Source organism: Oppia nitens, unplaced genomic scaffold, assembly GCF_028296485.1.
Source record: "Oppia nitens isolate AA-2021 unplaced genomic scaffold, nextdenovo-longstitch-racon4-pilon3 scaffold11_pilon_pilon_pilon, whole genome shotgun sequence".
NCBI lineage: Eukaryota > Metazoa > Arthropoda > Arachnida > Sarcoptiformes > Oppiidae > Oppia > Oppia nitens.
The window spans coordinates 2509261-2531100 of record NW_026533190.1 but is presented as its reverse complement, the minus strand read 5'-3'; the positions used below and the strand labels follow the sequence as shown (position 1 = coordinate 2531100).

General features: G+C 27.3%; 8 protein-coding genes across 9 annotated transcripts; 6 read left to right on the top strand and 2 right to left on the bottom strand.

The window, feature by feature from the left end:
* Positions 1-416: 416 nt before the first annotated feature.
* Positions 417-1064, top strand: LOC128952524 (uncharacterized). Its single transcript, XM_054297934.1, has 2 exons — positions 417-472; positions 599-1064. Exon 2 carries the CDS (start codon positions 607-609, stop codon positions 1039-1041), a length of 435 nt encoding a protein of 144 aa, XP_054153909.1. The 5' UTR covers positions 417-472; positions 599-606; the 3' UTR covers positions 1042-1064.
* Positions 1065-1900: 836 nt separating this feature from the next.
* Positions 1901-6891, top strand: LOC128951386 (uncharacterized). Its single transcript, XM_054296638.1, has 9 exons — positions 1901-2445; positions 2503-2549; positions 2652-2704; positions 2929-3083; positions 3151-3480; positions 3565-3616; positions 3690-5381; positions 6538-6715; positions 6772-6891. Exons 1-9 carry the CDS (start codon positions 1905-1907, stop codon positions 6889-6891), a joined length of 3168 nt encoding a protein of 1055 aa, XP_054152613.1. The 5' UTR covers positions 1901-1904.
* Positions 6892-8060: 1169 nt separating this feature from the next.
* LOC128966384 (TNF receptor-associated factor family protein DDB_G0272829-like) lies at positions 8061-8983 on the bottom strand. The gene has a single exon (XM_054313236.1). The coding sequence runs from the start codon at positions 8763-8765 to the stop codon at positions 8112-8114; it is 654 nt and encodes a 217-aa protein (XP_054169211.1). The 5' UTR covers positions 8766-8983; the 3' UTR covers positions 8061-8111.
* A 332-nt stretch (positions 8984-9315) lies between these two features.
* Positions 9316-9941, top strand: LOC128951375 (ubiquitin conjugating enzyme E2 B-like). The gene is made up of 2 exons (XM_054296627.1): positions 9316-9354; positions 9503-9941. Exon 2 carries the CDS (start codon positions 9513-9515, stop codon positions 9939-9941), a length of 429 nt encoding a protein of 142 aa, XP_054152602.1. The 5' UTR covers positions 9316-9354; positions 9503-9512.
* A 1263-nt stretch (positions 9942-11204) lies between these two features.
* On the top strand, positions 11205-15587 carry LOC128951365 (uncharacterized). Its single transcript, XM_054296617.1, has 8 exons — positions 11205-11251; positions 11632-12159; positions 12224-12270; positions 12378-12436; positions 12522-12676; positions 12744-13332; positions 13393-15157; positions 15579-15587. The coding sequence occupies exons 1-8, from the start codon at positions 11224-11226 to the stop codon at positions 15585-15587; spliced, it is 3180 nt and encodes a 1059-aa protein (XP_054152592.1). The 5' UTR covers positions 11205-11223.
* A 1385-nt stretch (positions 15588-16972) lies between these two features.
* Positions 16973-17401, top strand: LOC128951354 (uncharacterized). The gene has a single exon (XM_054296607.1). It carries the CDS (start codon positions 16973-16975, stop codon positions 17399-17401), a length of 429 nt encoding a protein of 142 aa, XP_054152582.1.
* A 707-nt stretch (positions 17402-18108) lies between these two features.
* On the top strand, positions 18109-20606 carry LOC128951343 (ubiquitin carboxyl-terminal hydrolase 4-like). Its single transcript, XM_054296595.1, has 4 exons — positions 18109-18117; positions 18497-19708; positions 19760-19981; positions 20580-20606. The coding sequence occupies exons 1-4, from the start codon at positions 18109-18111 to the stop codon at positions 20604-20606; spliced, it is 1470 nt and encodes a 489-aa protein (XP_054152570.1).
* Positions 20551-21813, bottom strand: LOC128952406 (TNF receptor-associated factor 6-like). Of its 2 annotated transcripts, none has more exons than XM_054297813.1 (2): positions 21695-21813; positions 20551-21389 (listed from the first exon to the last, which is right to left on the bottom strand). In XM_054297813.1, the coding sequence occupies exon 2, from the start codon at positions 21351-21353 to the stop codon at positions 20607-20609; it is 747 nt and encodes a 248-aa protein (XP_054153788.1). In that variant the 5' UTR covers positions 21354-21389; positions 21695-21813; the 3' UTR covers positions 20551-20606. The 2 variants fall into 2 exon arrangements, with proteins under 2 accessions (XP_054153788.1, XP_054153781.1); XM_054297806.1 differs by lacking the exon at positions 21695-21813 and adding an exon at positions 21488-21575.
* Between the last annotated feature and the right edge of the window lie 27 nt (positions 21814-21840).

Below are 21840 nucleotides of genomic sequence, written 5' to 3'. Positions count from 1 at the left end.
TACATATCCTGTAATATTGTAAGTCCTCTCAAAATATCCCAAATATAATCAATAACAGAAAAATAGAAAAAAAAGTTTCGGATAACTACTGAGATCAGTTGTAAATGAAAATAAATTTTATTAGATATATATAAAATAAATATTATAAAAACAATAGTTTTATTTTTCAATAATAAATATCTAAAATAAGCTATTTATTCATGGACTTTATCATTTAGTATTAAATGACTCTCATATTGTCAATTATAATATATGTAACATAATATAAGTGTAGTCCTATATCAATAAAATATTTGATTTGTTACACTATTTATTAATATTATTCAATACATTTTTCATCAGTTTAATTTCATTTCGCTATTTTTATTAAATAGTCTAATAATATAAATAACTTTTTAAATGAGATATTTATTAATTTAATTATTAGTCTAGTATATCATGTTAAAATTTTAGTACAACATAATAGATTATGGTAACTAAAATGTTAATTTATACAATGATTGATAACATACTACATAATTATTCATTTAAAATTTATAAACATATTTGATTTTACTTTATTTTAATTATTATTTTTCTTTATTTTATAAATTATAAGCAATAATAATGACTGCTGTGAAACGTTTGGTTACTGAATATCGGCAACTATTGGCAGAACCGGTGCCTTTCGGTCGGATAGAACCCACAGATAATCCATTACAATGGAAGGCATATCTGAATGGACCTGAAGGCAGTCCCTATGAGGGCGGGGTCTTCGAGATTGATCTCAAATTTCCGGCCGAATATCCGATGCGAGTGCCGGACATGGAGTTTAAAACTAAGATATTTCACGCAAATATCAGCACAAATGGCAGAGTATGTTCAACATTACTGACTGGTTGGGCTCCGACTGATACAGTGGTCACCATTTTGCAGACACTATATATATTGTTGGCTAAGCCTAACCGCAAAAGTCCATATCAGGGAAGCAGTCTTACTGACCAAGAATACAATGCGAAGGCCGGAAGATCAACACAAAAATACGCCAAAAAAATAATTTAGGATTTATTAAAATAATTTTTAATTTTATGACTTTATTTTAATGACTATAAAAAATAAATTTATTAACTTTATTTGACTACTATTACTAAAAAATTAATAATTGTTTTGTAATTCCAAACTTTATATTAATATTTTTAAAAAAATGTAATTATTATATTAATATAAAAGAAAAATGTATGAAAAAATAAAAAGATAAAAAAATTATATTTATAACTTTTTTATATATAAATTTTATCTACTGTATTTATTAAATACTAAAATTATTTTATTTTTGTTTTGTTTTTGTTAATAACCAGACAAGTTTTAACTGGTAAAAATTAGTTTGTTAATTATACAAAAATATATTAATAAATTTGAAAACATATAGTTTTTTATTTATATTTTAAAAAAATTTCAAATATGATTTTTAATAAATATAGTGGTATATTATAGTTATTTAACATAACTAACAATATGAATTTATTTTATATGATATATTAATAGTGTAATTGACATATTTAATTGTAAATATTATAATTAATTTGCCTTTATATTAAAATATTGTATAATATAGGTATTGTATTATAAAATTGATTGCAATATAATGTATAGTATTATAGTTAAAAATGATTTTAGTATAACTATTGATGCTATGAGTCATAAAACTATTGGATTTAATATATAAACTAATATTATAGATTCATATTACGGGTACTGTAGTAATAAAATACTGTATTAATAGTAATGATTCAATAGATAAAATGTTTTCAATAAATAAATATATATTGAAATTGATATGAAAAATCTAATATTGTAATACTAAACTTATTTAAAAATATATAATATTATAGTCTAATGCAAATTAAAAAAACTTATCATTTGAAATGACAGCTGAAACAACTGATATAACCATTTACTGGGACCGGGAGTCGTGTCCGCCACCCATAACAGGCCGTCTCACCAACAGTGTCGGTGTTTTACGAAAGTTATTGAAAACCGTTTGTGTAACTGAGCGCCAACTTCGGCTCAAACATTTGGTCAGCTGGTCATCGGAGGACATAACAGGTATCGATATCTATTACGATAGCGATAATTGGGATCATCGGCTGGTAATCGACAACTACGACAAATATACCTTCTTTTACCAGTATATAAACAAATCTCTAAGCGATGGGAAAACTGAATTAGTTGTCATCACTGGTGACCAACTATTACTCAAACATATTAAAACACTTGAGTTAGATATTTTGGGCCAGTTGTCTATAATTTATGGTAATTTGGTTGATATCGAACAGTTAGGTTTCCCATATGGTATAAAACGGCTACCATTTGATCATTTAATAAACTATTGCAACGATTATGAAAAGTTTTGTTTGTCGACTATCACTGGTCTTATCGGTTCAATTGATGATATAAATATTAATGGTATAATAATAATAATTATTATTATAAATATATTAATGATTATAATTAATTTTTTAGAAAGATGCCCAAACAGTGCATTAAAACCAGAACTTTCTATTACCGAGGTTAGTTTTTAATTGTAATCATATAGATATAAATTATATAAAATATAATAAAAAATATATGTTATTATATGATAATAACATAAAAATATAAATTATTTTTAGACTAATTCAAGTGAAACATACATATTAATCAATTGGTGGAATCATATGAAAAAGTTAGTTTTAAAAATTATATTACTAATAAAAAATATTTTAATTAGAAATTAAATTATAATTTATAAACTTTTTAAAAAATTTATTAACAAACAACAAACATAAAATCAACAAATAAATAAAATTATGTATTAGTTGTAAATTATACCGGTATAAGAAAGTTAGTTATATATAAATAATTGAAAATAAATCATAATGCATATCAAATTAATATTTATATTTATAGATTAGTTTCATTTTTGATTCGTTGGTTTTATCGCAATCAAAATAGTTTATGTGACAGTCCTGAACAAGAATCCCGTGAACCTGAATCCCGATCACAATCACAGACTACTGAACAATATATGGAAAATAGACGAAAGAGAGTGACTAAAAAATCAAGTATTAATTTATAATAAGTAATTATTTATACATAAAAACATTTTTGTTTGTTTATTTGCTATATTAGCCGATAAACAGAATAAAACTGATGGACAGTTGTCGGTCGATTCGAAACCAAACTGCTGTCCATCAACAACATCTGTGGCGTCGGCGGTCGCGTCCAGTAGTGCTAAAGAGTTTTCCGATGACTCGAGTGGTGATGACGAGAGACAATATGAGAAACTTATTAACGATAAGAAAACAATTCAAACTTTGGAATCTAGTGTCCAGCCTATAGGTTCAATCTGTCCGACTCTTGGATCTAGTGGTCACGGATCTAGTCCCTGTCCATCATCAACATCGGCTGCGTCGGCGGTCGAGTCCAGAAATGATAAAGAGTTCTCAGATGACTCTAGCGGTAAGCAAAAAACTAGTGACCAGTCTATACGTTCAATCAGTCCGACTCCCGGAGCTTCACATTCAGTATGTTTGCCGATTACAGATTCAGATGAACCTAAAAATATAAAGACAACAAACAAGACATATAGTCAAGTGTATGTCAATATGTAAATCCATATTCAATGAATCAAATATATAACTTATAAATTATAAAAATATATATTTTAGGTTAAAAAATCCTATTGGTTTTATAACAGACAAATTTGCTAAAAATAAACCATCAATTGTTAACCAAACAAATCAAACAATTAGTAAACAGAAAAACACGAAGAAGAAGAAGAAGAAGAATCAAACTGATGAGCATTTTGTTGATATGATTGATAAATGTATTGACAATTCAAGTGGTTATCAGTGGTATTATAAATATAAGAAACCCTATGAGTCCGGTGTCTGTGGTTTGCGAAACTTAGGCAACACTTGTTATATGAACAGTGCTCTACAGTGTCTGTCAAACATACCATCGATTGTCGAGTTTTGCAAAGATTTCAAGAATTTCAAGACAATGCTGGCATCGAACTCACTGTTGGAAGTGTTTTGTAAACTAATTGATCGCATGTGGTCTAAACAAACAGATTATTTGTCGCCCAACGAGTTTCGCGTCAAAGTGACCAAAGTTTTGCTAAGGTTTGCCGGCTGTGGACAACACGACTGTTCAGAGTTTTTGAGGTCATTGTTGAACACATTACACGAAGAATTGTTGGAAATGTCAGGCATTGTTAACAATAATTTTAGTACTGATTATAAAACATTTGATGAATATCTTCATAATAATCAAACATTTATATCCGAAAATTTTCATGGATTTCAAGTAATGCAGTTTAGTTGCAGTCTATGCGGTCACAGATTAGATGAAAATTATTGTCCATTTATTGTCATGAATTTGCCACAAATTATCAAACAAGACATTTCATGGCTTAAAGTTTATTTAGTTATCAACAGCACTGGTATTGATAGTTTCAGATGTGATAATTATGTATTGCGATTAACTAGAAATGAGGTATTAGTGAGTCAGGTCATCAAAACATTATCGCAAAGATATTCAAACACTACATCTAATGTCTTGGATGACAAACATCTCATTGTCGCTGTTATTATCAATCATAAAATAGACAAAATCTATAATATGAATGATATTATAAATATCAATCGTCTTAGAGGTGATCTATTTGTTTATCAATTTAATCCATTAGTTGACAATCACTTGTTTATCTCACTTCAAAGCGAGAGCCATGTATTTTGTATACCATTGCTATTAGATATCAATGAATACAATGATGACAATATTATCGATACATTTGTCGCACAGTTGGCTAAATGTCTTGAACCGGAAGGCAAGCTATTGTTGAGAAATAGTTTAATAACTAATAATGATTTTGAAACCATTAATTTTGATCCAAATCTATCAGTTGGCAATCAGTTAATATTTACTAAACTGGATGAACACTTAAAGAAATACTATACCATTAAGCAATTTTATCACAGATTAAATGATAAAAATGATGAACGAGTTGTCAATCTTGACGACTGTATCAATCGATATCTGTCTGTCCAACTCATGGATGAACAACAAAATTGTCCCAATTGTGACAATAGTATAAAACCTACGGTAGAGATTCATATACTACATGCGCCTAATATACTACTATTTCAAGTTCAGGACTGTTTTGGTCAACAAAATCATTATTTTAACCAATCAGACTGTCAGTTTCCAATGACATTGAATTTAACTGATCATATAAAGGATGCCAAAGCTAACGGTGCTCAACATGTCTACGATTTAGTGGCCATTTCAAACTATTCAGGAAGTTATAGTTATGGACACTATACGGCTTATGCTAGAAATCATATCAACAAACAGTGGTATGAATTCAATGATAGTTCAGTTAATCAAATCTCTAATGAAAGACAACTTCCATCAAAAGCTTATATATTAGTTTATTACAAAAGAAATAATAATAATTACGGTAATGTTTAATACAAAAATTATTACAAACTGTGTATTTTATAGTATTTGATTCATTAAGTTTTTAACTAAATTTATATTTAATGTGTAAAATATAAATACTTATATATATTTAGATATATATTGCACTAAAATTTACCACTAATTTAAATAGCAAATAACTTTAAAATCAATATATTTGCCAATAATAGCAATTATTCACTTTCTATAACTTTAACTATAACTAACTAACTATAACTATAACTATAACTTTATTACTAATCAAATCCCTATATAAGGATCAGCACTGACCTTACATTTTATGCTTTCATATGCCTGTGCTTTACGATTGCAATGATAACTAAAATTGTAATACAAATTCACAAATAAATTAAATGATTATTAAAAAAAAATACAATTAGTTTTAATCTATGTGGTGCGCCAAATGTGTAACTGCTTTTAAAACTCAACTTATGTTTTACAACTGTAATTGAAAAAATCTAAAAAATAATAAAATAAAAATGATTTATTTGACAAATTATTTACAATAACTAAACAAAGTATACTATTTTTTTTATTAAATTAAAATAATTTAAACTAATTGATTTAAAACAATATGTGTAATATAGTGTTATTATAGTGTCAAAAAATATTAATTTTATTTTCAAATTTATAAAAGTGAAATACGTACATGAAATTAAAATAATTATATAAGAATTGTAATATATACAGTATTATAGTTAAATAACCATTAGTCTTAATATTTATCAAAATTAATTTCTAAAGTAATCATATTTAAAAAAAATTAGTAGAATATTTAATGAAATGATTTAAAATACATACAGATAACTAAATATTTAATTTTATAATCTGATCCACAAATTAATTTTTATTATTAACTTTAAAATTTATTTTTAATGCACTCGAATACATGACTTCGCATATCCGATACGGTACCAGTCCTTTGGCATCCGTCCTGATGGTTAGGACAACGCAATCGTAGGCCATCGATCACTCTTTTGAATGCCGGCTGCGGCCGAATGTCATTGACTGTAACTGACTGACGGTCTACAGGACACTCGGATTTTGTTTTAAGCCAATTAGAAATACATATCTGAATGGACCCGAAGGCAGTCCCTATGAGGGCGGAGTGTTTGAAGTTGACCTCAAGTTTCCGGCCGAATATCCGATGCGAGTGCCGAACATAGAACTAAGATATTTCACGCAAATATCAGCACAAATTGAAGAGTATGTTCAACATTACTGACCGGTTGGGCTCCGACTGATACAATGGTCACCATTTTGCAGACACTATTCATATTGTTAGCCAAACCTAACCGCAAAAGTCCATATCAGGGAAGCAGTCTTACTGACAGAGAGTACAACTCAGAGGCCCGAAGTTCAACACAAAAATACGTCAAAAAATAATTTATTAATTTAATTTGAATTTTATGATTGTTTAAAACATTTGTATTTCTTTTTATATTTTATATTTATAAAAAAATTGTAGGTTTTTGAATTTATTTTTATTTGTTTATAGATAATATAATATATAATGGATTTTATAAAATAAATTAAATTTTATAATGTGACAAACAAATTAATTTTTATTATTAATCATCAAAATTATTTTTAATATAAATTTTTATAAATAAAGTAGCAGGCGCGGTTAAGGAAATTTTGGAAATTAATATTTTAATTGATATATTTTAATTTATAATATAATTTTACATATATATATTAAATTTTAGATCAATCGGATCAATAATTTTAAAGTTATTAAATAAAACAAATTTTTATTATAATGGGAGGTATACAAAAAATACCATCTATTGATAATTATAATGTCAACAAAAAAATTTGATGACAATTGATCCCAGGGACGGGTGTTTTTTGGGGGGTCAAAATTTGGTATTTTTTGTATACCTCACATTATAATAAAAATTTGTTTTATTTAATAACTATAAAATTATTGGTCCGATTGATCTAAAATTTAATATATACATGTAAAATTATATTATAAATTAAAATATATCAATTAAAATATTAATTTCCAAAATTTCATTAACCGCGCCTGCTACTTTGAATTCCTCGACTATTTTTTTATATAATTTATTTGACAATTATTGTAGTAATAATAATGATTGTATTATAATACTAACAATAGTATTAAATTATATCTTTATTATTTATAATAATAAAATTATATTAATTTAATATACTATATAAAATATAGTGTACATCATATTTTTTTATTTTCACATAATTTTATTTATATTATAAATAAAATATAAATAACAAAAAAACAGATTTTAACAATAAATTTTGTTTAATAAGGAAAACACTTGTAAATCACTCGAGACTAGTGATAATGTTAACCATACCCTATATAATCATATAATCAAAAAGTTATAAGTAATTAAATATAAGATTTTTGAAAAAAATATTTAAATGATACTAATATAATATAATAATAGTATTTTAAAGACATATAAAATAAAATTTATTTATTAATTACACAATAGTATTAGCCATAAAATTTTATTTTTTGTTTGTTTGTAAATTAAATATAATTTTTTTTTTAAAACTAATTTTTATTAGAAAAAAAGTTTACTACAAAACTAAATCAAATAGTTATAGATTGGTTGTTAAAAACCGCCGTCACATCTTTGGGTAGACCAGACCAGTGAACCATCTCTGACATTACAATCACTTAGTTTGCGATTGTCATCATTGAGTACTTTACCGGCCTGTGAGTTGATCTCTACATATCGGATATCTAAACCCTCTTTATCGGCAATACGTCGTCTTAATGTCAAAACAGTGTCCATTTGGTTAACCGATAAAATATATGGTAATTTGCCTTTAAATACTACTTTTATTGACATTGAATTGTTGGTACCGGTAGTTGTTTGTTTACGAGTACCGCACAGATTGCGACTGCACTCGAATACATGACTTCGCATATCCGATACGGTACCAGTCCTTTGGCAGCCCTCCCCATGATTAGGACATCGCAATCGTAGGCCATCGATAACTCTTTTGAATGCCGGCTGCGGCCGAATGTCATTGACTGTAACGGACTGACGGTCTACAGGACACTCGGATTTTGTCTGAAGGCTAGCAGTAATACATTGCCGACAAAACATATGTTGTGCCACACAACTGATAAGAACCGGGTCGTTGATAATTGACAAACATATCGGACATATGAACTCTTTGGCCACATTATCGATAAACAGTTCGGTGTGCAAAAGGTTACGATAGACCTCTTCATCTTCCGGTCCGACCACTCTTGACATTGTCGGCTGATTTTTTTTACAGATTTTTAAGTGATAATTAAAATACTTGAAGTAAAAATTTAAAAAAAATAATTACAATAAATAGTATTTATGAAAATTAATTTGAATAGTTATTAATTGATAGGATTTAATTAGATTTAAAAAAAACTTATTGTTTTGTGTTATTGTTTAAATATAATAAATAATAAACACAAAAATAGTTTTTTTATATATTGTTAAAACAGATATTAAATAATTGCAAATAATTAATGAATTAAATTATATTTAAATTTAATATATAAAATAGTTTTTATTTTTTGTTACACAATTTAGTAAAAAATAGTGAAATTAAGTTAAATATTAATAGATAAATAGGATGTATTATTACAATTTTTATTTTAACCAATCAAAAATATTAAACACTTAAATATATTTTATTATATGATTAGTAATTAAATCTAAATGATAAGGTCTATGAAAAAATAGCTTATTTTTAACATTAAGTCATCAAAAAATAATAAAATAATTAATAATCTTATTTTTGCATATCTAATAATATTGTTTTTCATAAGGTTTCAAAGTCACAAGATTTTTTAATGTAATAATACAGGTATAATAAATAGTGATAACATAAATGTTAAGTTAGACAATGGATGATAGCAGATAAATGTGAAATTCATGAATATATTTATTTGTACAGTAAATCTTGTTTTTACTTTATTTTAATCAATATTTTTCTTTATTTTATAAATTATAAGCAATTATATAATGTCTGCTGTGAAGCGTTTGGTTACTGAATATCGGGGACTATTGACACAACCGGTGCCTTTCGGTCGGATAGAGCCCACAGATAATCCATTACAATGGAAGGCATATCTGAATGGACCCGAAGGCAGTCCCTATGAGGGCGGGGTCTTCGAGATAGATCTTACGTTTCCGGCAGAATATCCGATGCGAGTGCCGGACATGGAGTTTAAAACTAAGATATTTCACGCAAATATCAGCACAGATGGAACAGTATGTTCAACATTACTGACCGGTTGGGCTCCGACTGATACAGTGGTCACCATTTTGCAGACACTATTCATATTGTTAGCCAAACCTAACCGCAAAAGTCCATATCAGGGAAGCAGTCTTACTGACAATGAATACAACGCAGAGGCCCGAAGTTCAACACAAAAATACGCCAAAAAATAATTTAGGATTTATTACATTAATTTTCAATTTTATGACTTTATTTCAATGACTATAAAAAAAGAAATTTATTAACTTTATTTGACTATTATTACTAAAAAATAAACAATTTAACAACTGTTTTGTAATTCCAAACTTTATATTAATATTTTTTAAAATTGTTATTAAATAATAATAAATTATTATTTATAATATAGATATAATATTAATTATGTTTAATAAAAATTAAAATAACTATAATTTTTTAAATAATGTAATTATTATATTAATATAAAAGGAAAATGTATGAAAAAATAAAAAGATAATAATTTTATATTTATATAACTCATTTTTATTGCTTATTAACTATATATTAATCATAAAATAAAGAAATTTTTAATTTTATCTATTTATTCAATACTAAAATTTTTATTTTAATTGACAATGGATATCACGAAAGCAGTCCATATGAGGGCGGGGTCTTCGACCGAATATCCGATAAAAGTGCAAAAAACAGATATTTCACTCAAATATCAGCACAAATGGAAGAGTATGTTCAACATTACTGACCGGTTGGGCTCCGACTGATACAGTGGTCACCATTTTGCAGACACTATTTATATTGTTGGCCAAACCTATCCGCAACAGTGCATACCTGGGACGCAATCTTACTGAACAACAGTACAAAACAGAAGCCCTAAGTTGACACAAAAATATGCCAAAAAATAACTTAAGATTTATTTTGTTTATTTTATTTTAATGTCTATGAATTAATTTTTTTGTAACTACAGTATATTAACATAAATGTTATTTATTAATTTTTTTAATTTATAAAATTTAATTGAATACTATTAATAAAAATAGATATTACATTAGCTATTGTTTTGTAATTTCATATTTTATAGTTAAATTTAAAAAAAGAAAATATATTATTATAATATGAATGTATAATTATATTAAAATAATTACATTTCAAAATTTATATTAACGAAAATAAATAAAGAGATAATAAAATACCATTTATCTATTTATTGATATTACAATATTAAAAAAATTAATACTGTAGTATTTTTTTATATAACTTATTTTTATCGCATTATTCATAATATATTAATCATAAAATATTGAAATTTATAATTTTACTTATTTATTTGTAATAGTTATTTGATAATTTTTTTTATTGTTTTTTTGTTTGATAACAATACAAATTTTAATTGGTAGAAAATAACATAATTATTTTGTTGACACTGTTGACTACATTATAAAGTACAAAATTATTATATTAATAAAATTCGTTAGATTTATTATGAATGATAAAAATGAAAATTTATCGGGTAAGTTATATACAGTATATATATTTTTTGAAAATTATTACAATTGAAATGTTTATTTAGGAAATTTATTTAAAATTAATAGTTATAATTATAGATTAAAAAAATTATTATTATTAAATTAACATACATATATTAGTACTGTATATTATTAATGTAAATGTTATATAAATAATTTTTCTAAATTTTAAAATATAAATAGCAATTAAACAAAATAAGAATATAATTATAATATATTCAGATTATATTAGAATAGAATAGTAATGATTAAATAGATTTATGTTTTTAACAAATAAATATTTTGAAAGAGATATGAAAAACAATTTTTATAATTTATAATATAATACTCTAAATTTAAAAAAAATTGTCATTTGAAATGACAGCTGAAACAACTAATATAACCATTTACTGGGACCGGGAGTCGTGTCCGCCACCCATAACAGGCCGTCTCACCAATAGTGTCAATGTTTTACAAAAGTTATTGAAAACAGTTTGTGTAACTGAGCGCCAACTTCGACTCAAACATTTGGTCAGCTGGTCATCACCGAACATAACAGATATCTATTACGATAGCGATAATTGGGATCATTGGCTGGTAATCGACAACTGCGACAAATACGACTTCTTTTACCAGTATATCAACAAATCGTTAAGCGATGGGAAAACTGAATTAGTTGTCATCACTGGTGACCAACTATTACTCAAACATATTAAAACACTTAAGTTAGACATTTCGGGTCAGTTGTCTATAATTTATGCCAATTTAGTAGACTTCGAACAGTTAGGTTTCCCATATGGTATAAAACGGCTACCATTTGATCATTTAATAAACTATTGCAATGATTATGAAAAGTTTTGTTTGTCGGCTATTACTGGTCTCACTGATTCAATAGCTGATCCAAGCTTTAATGGTATTATCTAAATAATTATTATTATAATTAAAGCAATTAAATTATTATTATTATTAATTTTTAGAATGTTACTCAGCCAGTTCATTACAACCAGAAATTACTATGACCAAGGTTAGTTTTTTTTATTGTATTGTATTGTTACAATTGATTATAAATGACAATATATTAATATATATAAATATAAATTATTGATAAACTTATAAATAAAATTATTTTAGACTGATCCAATTGAAACAAATAGATATATATTAATCAATTGGTGGAATCATATAAGAAAGTTAGTTATAAATATATTTATAAATAATTGAAAATAAATAATACTGTAATGCATATAAAATTAATATATATATATATATATATAGATTAGTGTCATTTTTGATTCGTTGGTTTTATCGCAATCAAAATAGTTTATGTGACAGTACTGAACAAGAATCCCGTGAACCTGAATCCCGATCTCAATCCCAGACTACTGAACAAGATATGGAAAATAGACGAAAGAGAGTGACTAAAAAATCAAGTATTAATTTATAATAAGTAATTATTTATACATAAAAACATTTTTGTTTGTTTGTTTGCTATATTAGCCAATAAACAGAATAAAACTGATGGACAGTTGTCGGTCGATTCGACACCGAATTGCTGTCCATCACCAACAACAACATCTGTGGCGTCGGCGGTCGCGTCCAGTAATACTAAAGAGTTTTCCGATGACTCGAGTGGTGAAGACGAGAGACAATATGAGAAATTTATTAACGATAAGAAAACAATTCAAACTTTGGAACCTAGTGTCCAGTCTATTGGTTCAATCAGTCCGACTTCAGGATCTAATGGTACCGGATCTAGTGGTCTCGGATCTAATGGTCCCGGATTTAGTGGTCCCGGATCTAGTAGTCCCGGATCTAGTGGTCTCGGATCTAGTGGTCTCGGATCTAGTGGTCTCGGATCTAGTGGTCTCGGATCTAGTGGTCCCGGATCTAATGGTCTCGAATTTAGTGGTCCCGGATCTAGTAGTCCCGGATCTAGTGGTCTCGAATTTAGTGGTCACGGATCTTGTGGTCCCGCATCTATTGGTCCCGAATCTAGTGGTCCCGGAGCTTCATATTCAAGCGTTTCGCTTACAGATTCACCTAAAAATATAAAGACTTCAAACAAAACTGTTTCATACACTCATATGTATGTTATAATAGTAAAACCAGAATATTTAATATATAACTTTAATTTAAAAAAACATAGGTTTAAAAATACTTTTGGTTTTACATCAAACAAATCGGATAAAAATAAGTCATCAAATGTTGATAATCACACAAATCAAACAATTAGTAATAAACAAAAAGAACTGAAAAACAAGAAGAAGAAACAAACGGATGAATATTCCGTTAGTATCGATAAAATGAGTGACAATACTAGTGGTTATAATCAGTATTATAAATATAAGAAACCCTATGAGTCCGGTGTCTGTGGTTTGCGAAACTTAGGCAACACTTGTTATATGAACAGTGCTCTACAGTGTCTGTCAAACATACCATCGATTGTCGAGTTTTGTAGAAATTTCAAGTACTTCCAAACAAAGTCTTCATCGAACTCACTGTTGGAACTGTTCTGTAGACTAATTGATGGCATGTGGTCTCAACAAAGCGATTGTTTATCGCCCAACAATTTTCGAGGCAAAGTGGCCAAAGTTTTACCGACATTTGCCGGCTGTGGACAACAAGACTGTTCAGAATTTTTAAGATCATTGTTGAATACATTGCACGAAGAAGTGCTGTTAATGTCAGGAATTGATAACAACACTGTCTGTACTGATTATAAAACATTTGGTGAATATCTTCATAATAATCAAACATTTATATCCGAAAATTTTCATGGATTTCAAGTAATGCAGTTTAGCTGCAGTCGATGTGGTCACAGATTAGATGAAAATTATTGTCCATTTATTGTCATGAATTTACCACAAATAAAAAGACAAGACTTAGCATTGCTTAAGGTGTGTCTTGTTATCAACAGTATTGGTAGTTATAGTTTAAGTTGTGAAACATATTTCTTACAATTAACACAAAATGAAGTACTGGTCAGTCAGGTCATCAAAACACTATCGCAAAGATATTCAGACACAACATCACATGTCTTGGATGACAAAGATCTCATTGTCGCTGTTATTATCAATCATAAAATAGACAAAATCTATAAAATGAATGATATTATAAATATCAATCATCTTAGAGGTGATCTATTTGTTTATCAATTTGATCCATTACTTGTCAATCACCTGTTTGTTTCACTTCAAAACGATAGCCGACTAATTGGTATACCATTGCTATTAGATATCAATGAATACAATACTGACAATATTATCGACACATTTATCGCACAGTTGGCTAAATGTCTTGAACCGGACGGCAAGCAATTGTTGGCAAATAGTTTAATAACTAATAATGATTTTGAAACCATTAATTTTGATCCAAATCTATCAGTTGGCAATCAGTTAATATTTACTAAACTGGATGAACACTTAAAGAAATACTATACCATTAAGCAATTTTATCACGGATTAGATGATAAAAATGGTGAACGAGTTGTCAAACTTGACGACTGTATCAATCGATATCTGTCTGTTCAACTCATGGATGACCAACAAAACTGCCCGAAATGTTACAATCGTATAAAACCTACGGTAGAGATTCATATACTACATGCGCCTAATATACTACTATTACAAGTTCAGGACTGTTTTGGTCAACAAAATCATTATTTTAATCAATCGGACTGTCAGTTTCCAATAACATTGAATTTAACTGGTCATATAAAGGATACAAAAGCTAACGGTGCTCAACATGTCTACGATTTAGTGGCCATTTCAAACTATTCAGGAAGTTATAGTTATGGACACTATACGGCTTATGCTAGAAATCATATCAACAAACAGTGGTATGAATTCAATGATAGTTCAGTTAATCAAATCTATAATGAAAGACAACTTCCATCAAAAGCTTATATTTTGGTTTATTATAAAAGAAATAATAATAACTAATAATAAATAGTTAATACAAAAATTATTTCTATTTATTATAATAAACTAAACTATATATAACTAATAAATAACTATATATAAACTTATATAAACTATAATATTTTATTTCAATAAATCTATTTAATTTATATTTATTGTATAATTAAAAAACCTTAAAAAAATAAAAGTGATTTAATATTACTAAACAAATGATATTTTTATTAAACTAATTAACTAAACTATTAATTTAAACTATTAGTAATTGATTATAAAATACATTAGTATTAAGAAAAATATTTATAAAAGTGATTATAAATATGAAATTTATATAATAATAATAAAAATTGTAATATATATTTGAATAAAATTAGTCTTAATATTTGTAAAAATTAATTTATATAATTTAAATAAGTTATCATAAAAAATCAGTAGAGAGTCGGTAAGCAATATATTTAAAGTCCAAAACCGATTACTTTAAATACTTTAGATTATTATCAGATAATCTATGCCTCCGTGAGATCTACGCGCCGACCAAACTACTGAACCGTCTATTATATTACATTCTTTTAATGTCCGGTTATTGTATTCATGAGTTAGCGGTCTATTTTGGAAAATAATAGTTACTTCATCAGCTTTGATGACCTCCCTGTCCCCAATGCGACGCTTTAATGCTATTACTAAGTCATTGTCGTAAGCCTTAATAGTATAACGAGGTTGACCATTATATAGTACTCTAATTGCAATCTCCTGTCCCGACAAATCGCTAGGTGTAGTGCTGACAGTACCGCACTGACCGCGACTGCAATCATATATATGAAATCGCATATCCGATACGATAGCCGTAAGTGTGCAACCGTCCGATTGGTTCGGACAATGCAAACGTAAGCCATCGATCAATCTTCTAACTGACGGTACGGAACGGATTTCATTTAAGCGGACAGTCTGGCGATCCAATGGACATTGTTTTCTTGTTTTCAACCAATTGGTTATACATAGACGACAGTACATGTGCTGTGAGGGACAGTTAACCTGAACCGGATCGTTCATAATTGTCAAACATATTGAACAACAAAATTCATCGATTTGTCTATCAATAAACAGATCCGTATGAAAAAGATTACGATAGACATCATTCTCTTCCGGACCGATCAAACCGGTAGTAGTCAGCAGTTCTTGATTACCTAAATCTTTATAATAATAATAATAATAAATATTAATAAAATAATAATTTTGATAAGTTTAAGTTTTATATATATATATATATATATTACCATTAGTAAAATAAGATTGAATGTATTGTAGAATTTCCATTGTTATAATAATTACAATAATACTAATTATATGATAGTTATAAATCGTATTAATTAAGTAAATATTTTATTTTATATATATATATATATATAAATTAATTAAAGTTGAAAAATGTAAAAATATAATATGTTGTCGAAAAATAATTTTAGCCAATAAATAAATAATAAATATAATACTTATACATTTACTTATAATTTAATCATATTTATAATAGCCAATCAAATTAATTAACTAATATATAAACAAATTGCAATTGAAAACATATACATTATATAATTAAATCAATTGTAATATTTTTTAAAGATTTAGATATCATAAAATTATTTTGTTGCTAATAATTAACATACTAAAACTTATTTACAAAATTATTTATATAATCACACAAATTTTAATACAACTTAAACCATATAATTTGATAATATTTGAAATAAATAATTTTTTAAATATTTTATTTAATAACTAAATAAAGATTTTATAAAATATAAAGCAATAATAATGTCTGCTGTGAAACGTTTGGCGACTGAATATCGAAAATTAATGGCAGAACCGGTGCCTTTCGGTCGGATAGAGCCCACAGATAATCCACTCTATTGGAAGGCATACCTGAATGGACCCGAAGGCAGTCCCTATGAGGGCGGGGTCTTCGAGATTGACCTCAAGTTTCCGGTCGAATATCCAATACGAGTGCCGAACATACAGTTTAAAACAAAGATATTTCACGCAAATATTAACAGCAGTGGAACAGTATGTACGACACTGTGGTCTGATTGGAGGCCGACCGACACAATGATTACTATTTTGCAGACATTGTTTATGTTGTTGGCCACACCTAACCGTAATAGCGCTTACACTGGCGGCAGTCTTACTGATGAAAAGTACAAACAAGAGGCCAGAAGTTGGACACAAAAATATGCCAAAAAATAATTTATTTGTTTGGAATATAAATAAATATTTTTTTTATTAAAATTAATTTGTTTTTTTTAAATTTTAATTTAGTGTATATTCGTATTGAATTTATTTCAAATAAAAAATTAATTTCTTAATTAATTGTTTTAATTGATAATTATTATGATTTATGATGTAGTTTAAAATTATTTTTTAATCTATAAGAATTTTAGTTTATTTTATTTAATATTTTGATAATTTTATTGTTTAATATTATTTTTATGATAACAATACATATTTTAATACATTTAATAAATATTTGTGTAGTTAGGATTATTTAAAAAAAAACTAATTAAATAAATTAATATTGTGTTCAATATTATTGATAAAAAGTTCATTTGTAAGCTATATTTTTTAGAAAGTATTTTATAAAATCTATGTATCAATAATTTTTGCATTTTTGTTTAATAAATTATTTAATACATTTGAATTTGATTTTATTAGTATTGTTTGTATTTTGATTAACAATTGACAATTAATTCTTATAATAAACAAAAAAATATAGTAATATTTAATAAATGATAAAAAAGTTACTTAACAACAATTTATTGTATTTTAAACAAGTAAAACATTAATATTAGAAGTTTTAATTTTGTTAGATATTAATAAATTAATTAATATAAAAATTTTATTATTATTTTATCTCAATTTTCTGTATCTTAATTGATGTTGTTTTTTAAGTTACAATGAGCGAGGTTAGTTTTAAAAAAATTATATACTGTTAAATTAATTTTTGTGCTTAACTAATATATTAATTTATAAATATAATAGACTAGTTGTTGGCAAACAATTAAAAACATATCAATCAGTTGTTGGATTTGGTTTAAATGGTTAGCCACTAAATGTTGGCAAACAATTAAATATATATCAATCAAATGTTGGACTTGGTCTAAATGGTTAGTATTAAAAAAATTAGTATTTTTGTTGTTGTTCATATAATATATTTAAAATAAATTAATTAATTAAAACATCAAATATATCAATATATTAATTTAAAAAATTACAAATAGGTTGGTTCAAAAAATATATTATTGTTTTTGTAATAATCAAAATAATTCAATTCAAACCTATGAGTCGGGTGTCTGTGGTTTGCGAAACTTAGGCAACACTTGTTATATGAACAGTGCTCTACAGTGTCTGTCAAACATACCATCGATGGTCGAGTTTTGTAAAGATTACAAGAATTTCAAAAACAAATTCAATACAATATCGACACGAAAATCATTGTTGGAACTGTTCTGCGATCTAATTGACGACATGTGGTCACAACAAACCGATTGTTTGTCGCCCAACAAGTTTCGATCAAAAGTTGCCGAAGTTTTACCGTCATTTGCCGGTTGCGGACAACAAGATTGTACAGAATTTTTGAGATCATTGTTGAATACATTTCACGATGAATTGTCGCAAATGACTGATGCAGACACTAATAGTTACAATAATTACAAAACATTTGATGAATATCTTTACAATAACTTCACAACAAAACAATTAATAATATTTTCTTGCAGTGAATGCGGTTACAGATTAGATGAAACTTATTGTCCTCTAGTTGTCCTAAATTTGCCACAAATCGATAAAAAACAAAACTTATTGCAGATTGAAGTGTCTATCGTTGTCAACAACACTGGTATTGAAATTTTCAGATGTGATACTTATGTCTTACAATTTACGACTAATAAAGTGTTGGTCAGTCAACTCATCGAAACACTATCGCAAAGATATTCAGATACGACATCACTAGTCTTGGATGACAAACATCTTATTTTTACCGTTATTATCAATCATATGATTAGCAAAATATATGATACGACTGATAGTATTAACATAAATGAATTAAATGGTAAACTTTTTGTCTATCAATTTGATCCATCATTTGTCAATCACTTATTTGTCGGATTGAAAACTAATAATCGATTTGGTATACCATTGCTGTTAGATATTAATGATTATAGTAATGACAATATTATTGACACATTTGTCGCACAGTTGGCTAAATGTCTTGAACCGGACGGCAAGCAATTGTTGACCAATAGTTTAATCACAAAAAGTGATTTTCAATGTATTAATTTTGATTCAAACCTATCAGTTGGCAATCAGTTAATATTTATTAAACTTAATGAACACTTAGAGAAATACTATACTATTAAACAATTTTCTCACGGATTAGATGACAATAATTTTGATCGAGTTTTCAAACTCGACGACTGTATCAATCAGTATGTGTCTGTCCAACATATGGATGACCAACAAAATTGTCCCAATTGTTGCACTGATATGTTTGCTACGGTACAGATTCAGATCCTGCACGCGCCTAATATACTAATATTTCATGTCCAGGACTGTTTTGGTCAGCATAACCATCAAAGTCAACAGGACTCATACTATCCGCTAGAATTGGATTTTACTAATCATATAAGGGATGCCAAAGCTAACGGTGCCCAATATGTCTATGATTTGTTGGCCATAACTAACTATACGGGCAGTTACTATAGTGGACACTATACGGCTTACGCTAGAAATCATATTAACAGACAGTGGTATAAATTCAATGATAGTTATGTTAGTCGCGTATCAGATGAGCAAAAACTTCAGTCATCGAAAGCCTATTTATTGTTTTATTGCAAACAAAATAATAATAATAATTAATACATATATTATATAATATATTAATTATATCACTCCTACTACTACTACTAAGATTAAATATATTCTTGATATATAACAATATTTTTATTATCAAATTTTTTAAAAACTATATATAATTTAATTCATTTTAATATTTTTAATAATTTTAAAAAATAACTTTTATTGAATAATGTTATTATAGTGTCGAGAAATTACTTTTTTTTATTTGTAAAAAATGATTATACATCAAATTAAATAATAATAATAATCAAACAATTGTATTATACAATGTAGTTTAATAATATGTCTTAATATTTGTTTAAAAATTGTATTAAAAACGATTACCGTAATTAAAAATATAAATAACTTTTTTTTAAAAATCATTGTAATGTAAATGTTTATAATAATTAAAAAATGTTGTAAAAATTATTGTAATTAGTCTACTAAATAATTAACAAAAATCAAAAACATTTCTAATATAAAGCAAATTTTCAGTAGTTTTTCAAATTATCATAAAATAATAATAATTAAGTGTAGAGTTGGTGTCCAATACATGTGATTAAAGTAATAAAAACTTAAAAACCAAAAAAATTACTGGTTTTTGATAATCGATGCCTCCATGAGTTCTGTCTGTCCACCAAACCAGCGAACCGTCTCTAATGTTACACTCGCTTAGTGTACGACTATCGTAGTGTTCATCCAATACCTGTTGATTCAAATTGATGACCACATCTGTAGCCTGAATGCCCAATCGGTCGCCAATACGGCGTTTTAGTGCCAAAACTACATCATTTTCGTAGGCCTTTATCAGATACCGTGGTTTGCCATCGTGTGATACCTTAACAGTTATTTCTTTGCCAAAGACATCGTTGCGTGACATAGACGGGTCAGTACCGCATCCACCGCGACTGCACTCGAATATATGAAATCCCATTACCGATACGGTATCTGTCTTTTCGCAACCTTCCGCATGATTAGGACATTTCATTCGCAGGCCGTCGATCACTCTCTTGATTGCCGGCAGCGGCCGTACGTCGTCCATAGTGACGGCCTGACGGTCCAATGGACACGACTGTTTGGTGGCCAAAGATGTAGTGATACACAGCCGACAGTACATATGCTGTGCCGGACAGTTGACAAGCATCGGGTCGTTCATTATGGCTAAGCATATTGAACACTGAAACTCGTTGGCCAAGTCGTCGATGAATAGGTCGGCGTAATAGAGATTGCGGTACACTTTCTCCTCTTCCGGTCCGATCACACCAGTAGTGGTAGTTGTAGTGGTAGTGGTCAGAGTAGTAGTCATTGTTGCCTTACGTATTACCCGATTTCAAGGCCACAACTAAAAAAACAACAAAATTTTTGATTTAAATAATTATATATTATAATTAATAGGGGAAAAAATAATATTAAATAAATATGGTTTTAATAGTTAATTACATTTATCAACAAAAAAACAGAGTTAATATAATAACTTTTTTTTAAAAAAAAATGTTTGAATAAATTTTTTTGTTAATTTAAAATTTTGTTTGAATATAAATTAGGATAACTTTAATGACAGACAGACACACTATTATGCAATGATTTCAATTGCAATTTGCAATCAAATCAAATATACAATTAAACATAAATATGTAATACATTTACAGTATATTTTGACAGCCAATGGTAGCCTATTAATCACTACCCTATAATAGGGACCCTTATATTGTTAATATAGCAAAAACAAAATCATATAAATTGAATCATTGAAATATAATATTTATTTCATAGATTTTAAAATCTATTAGTAT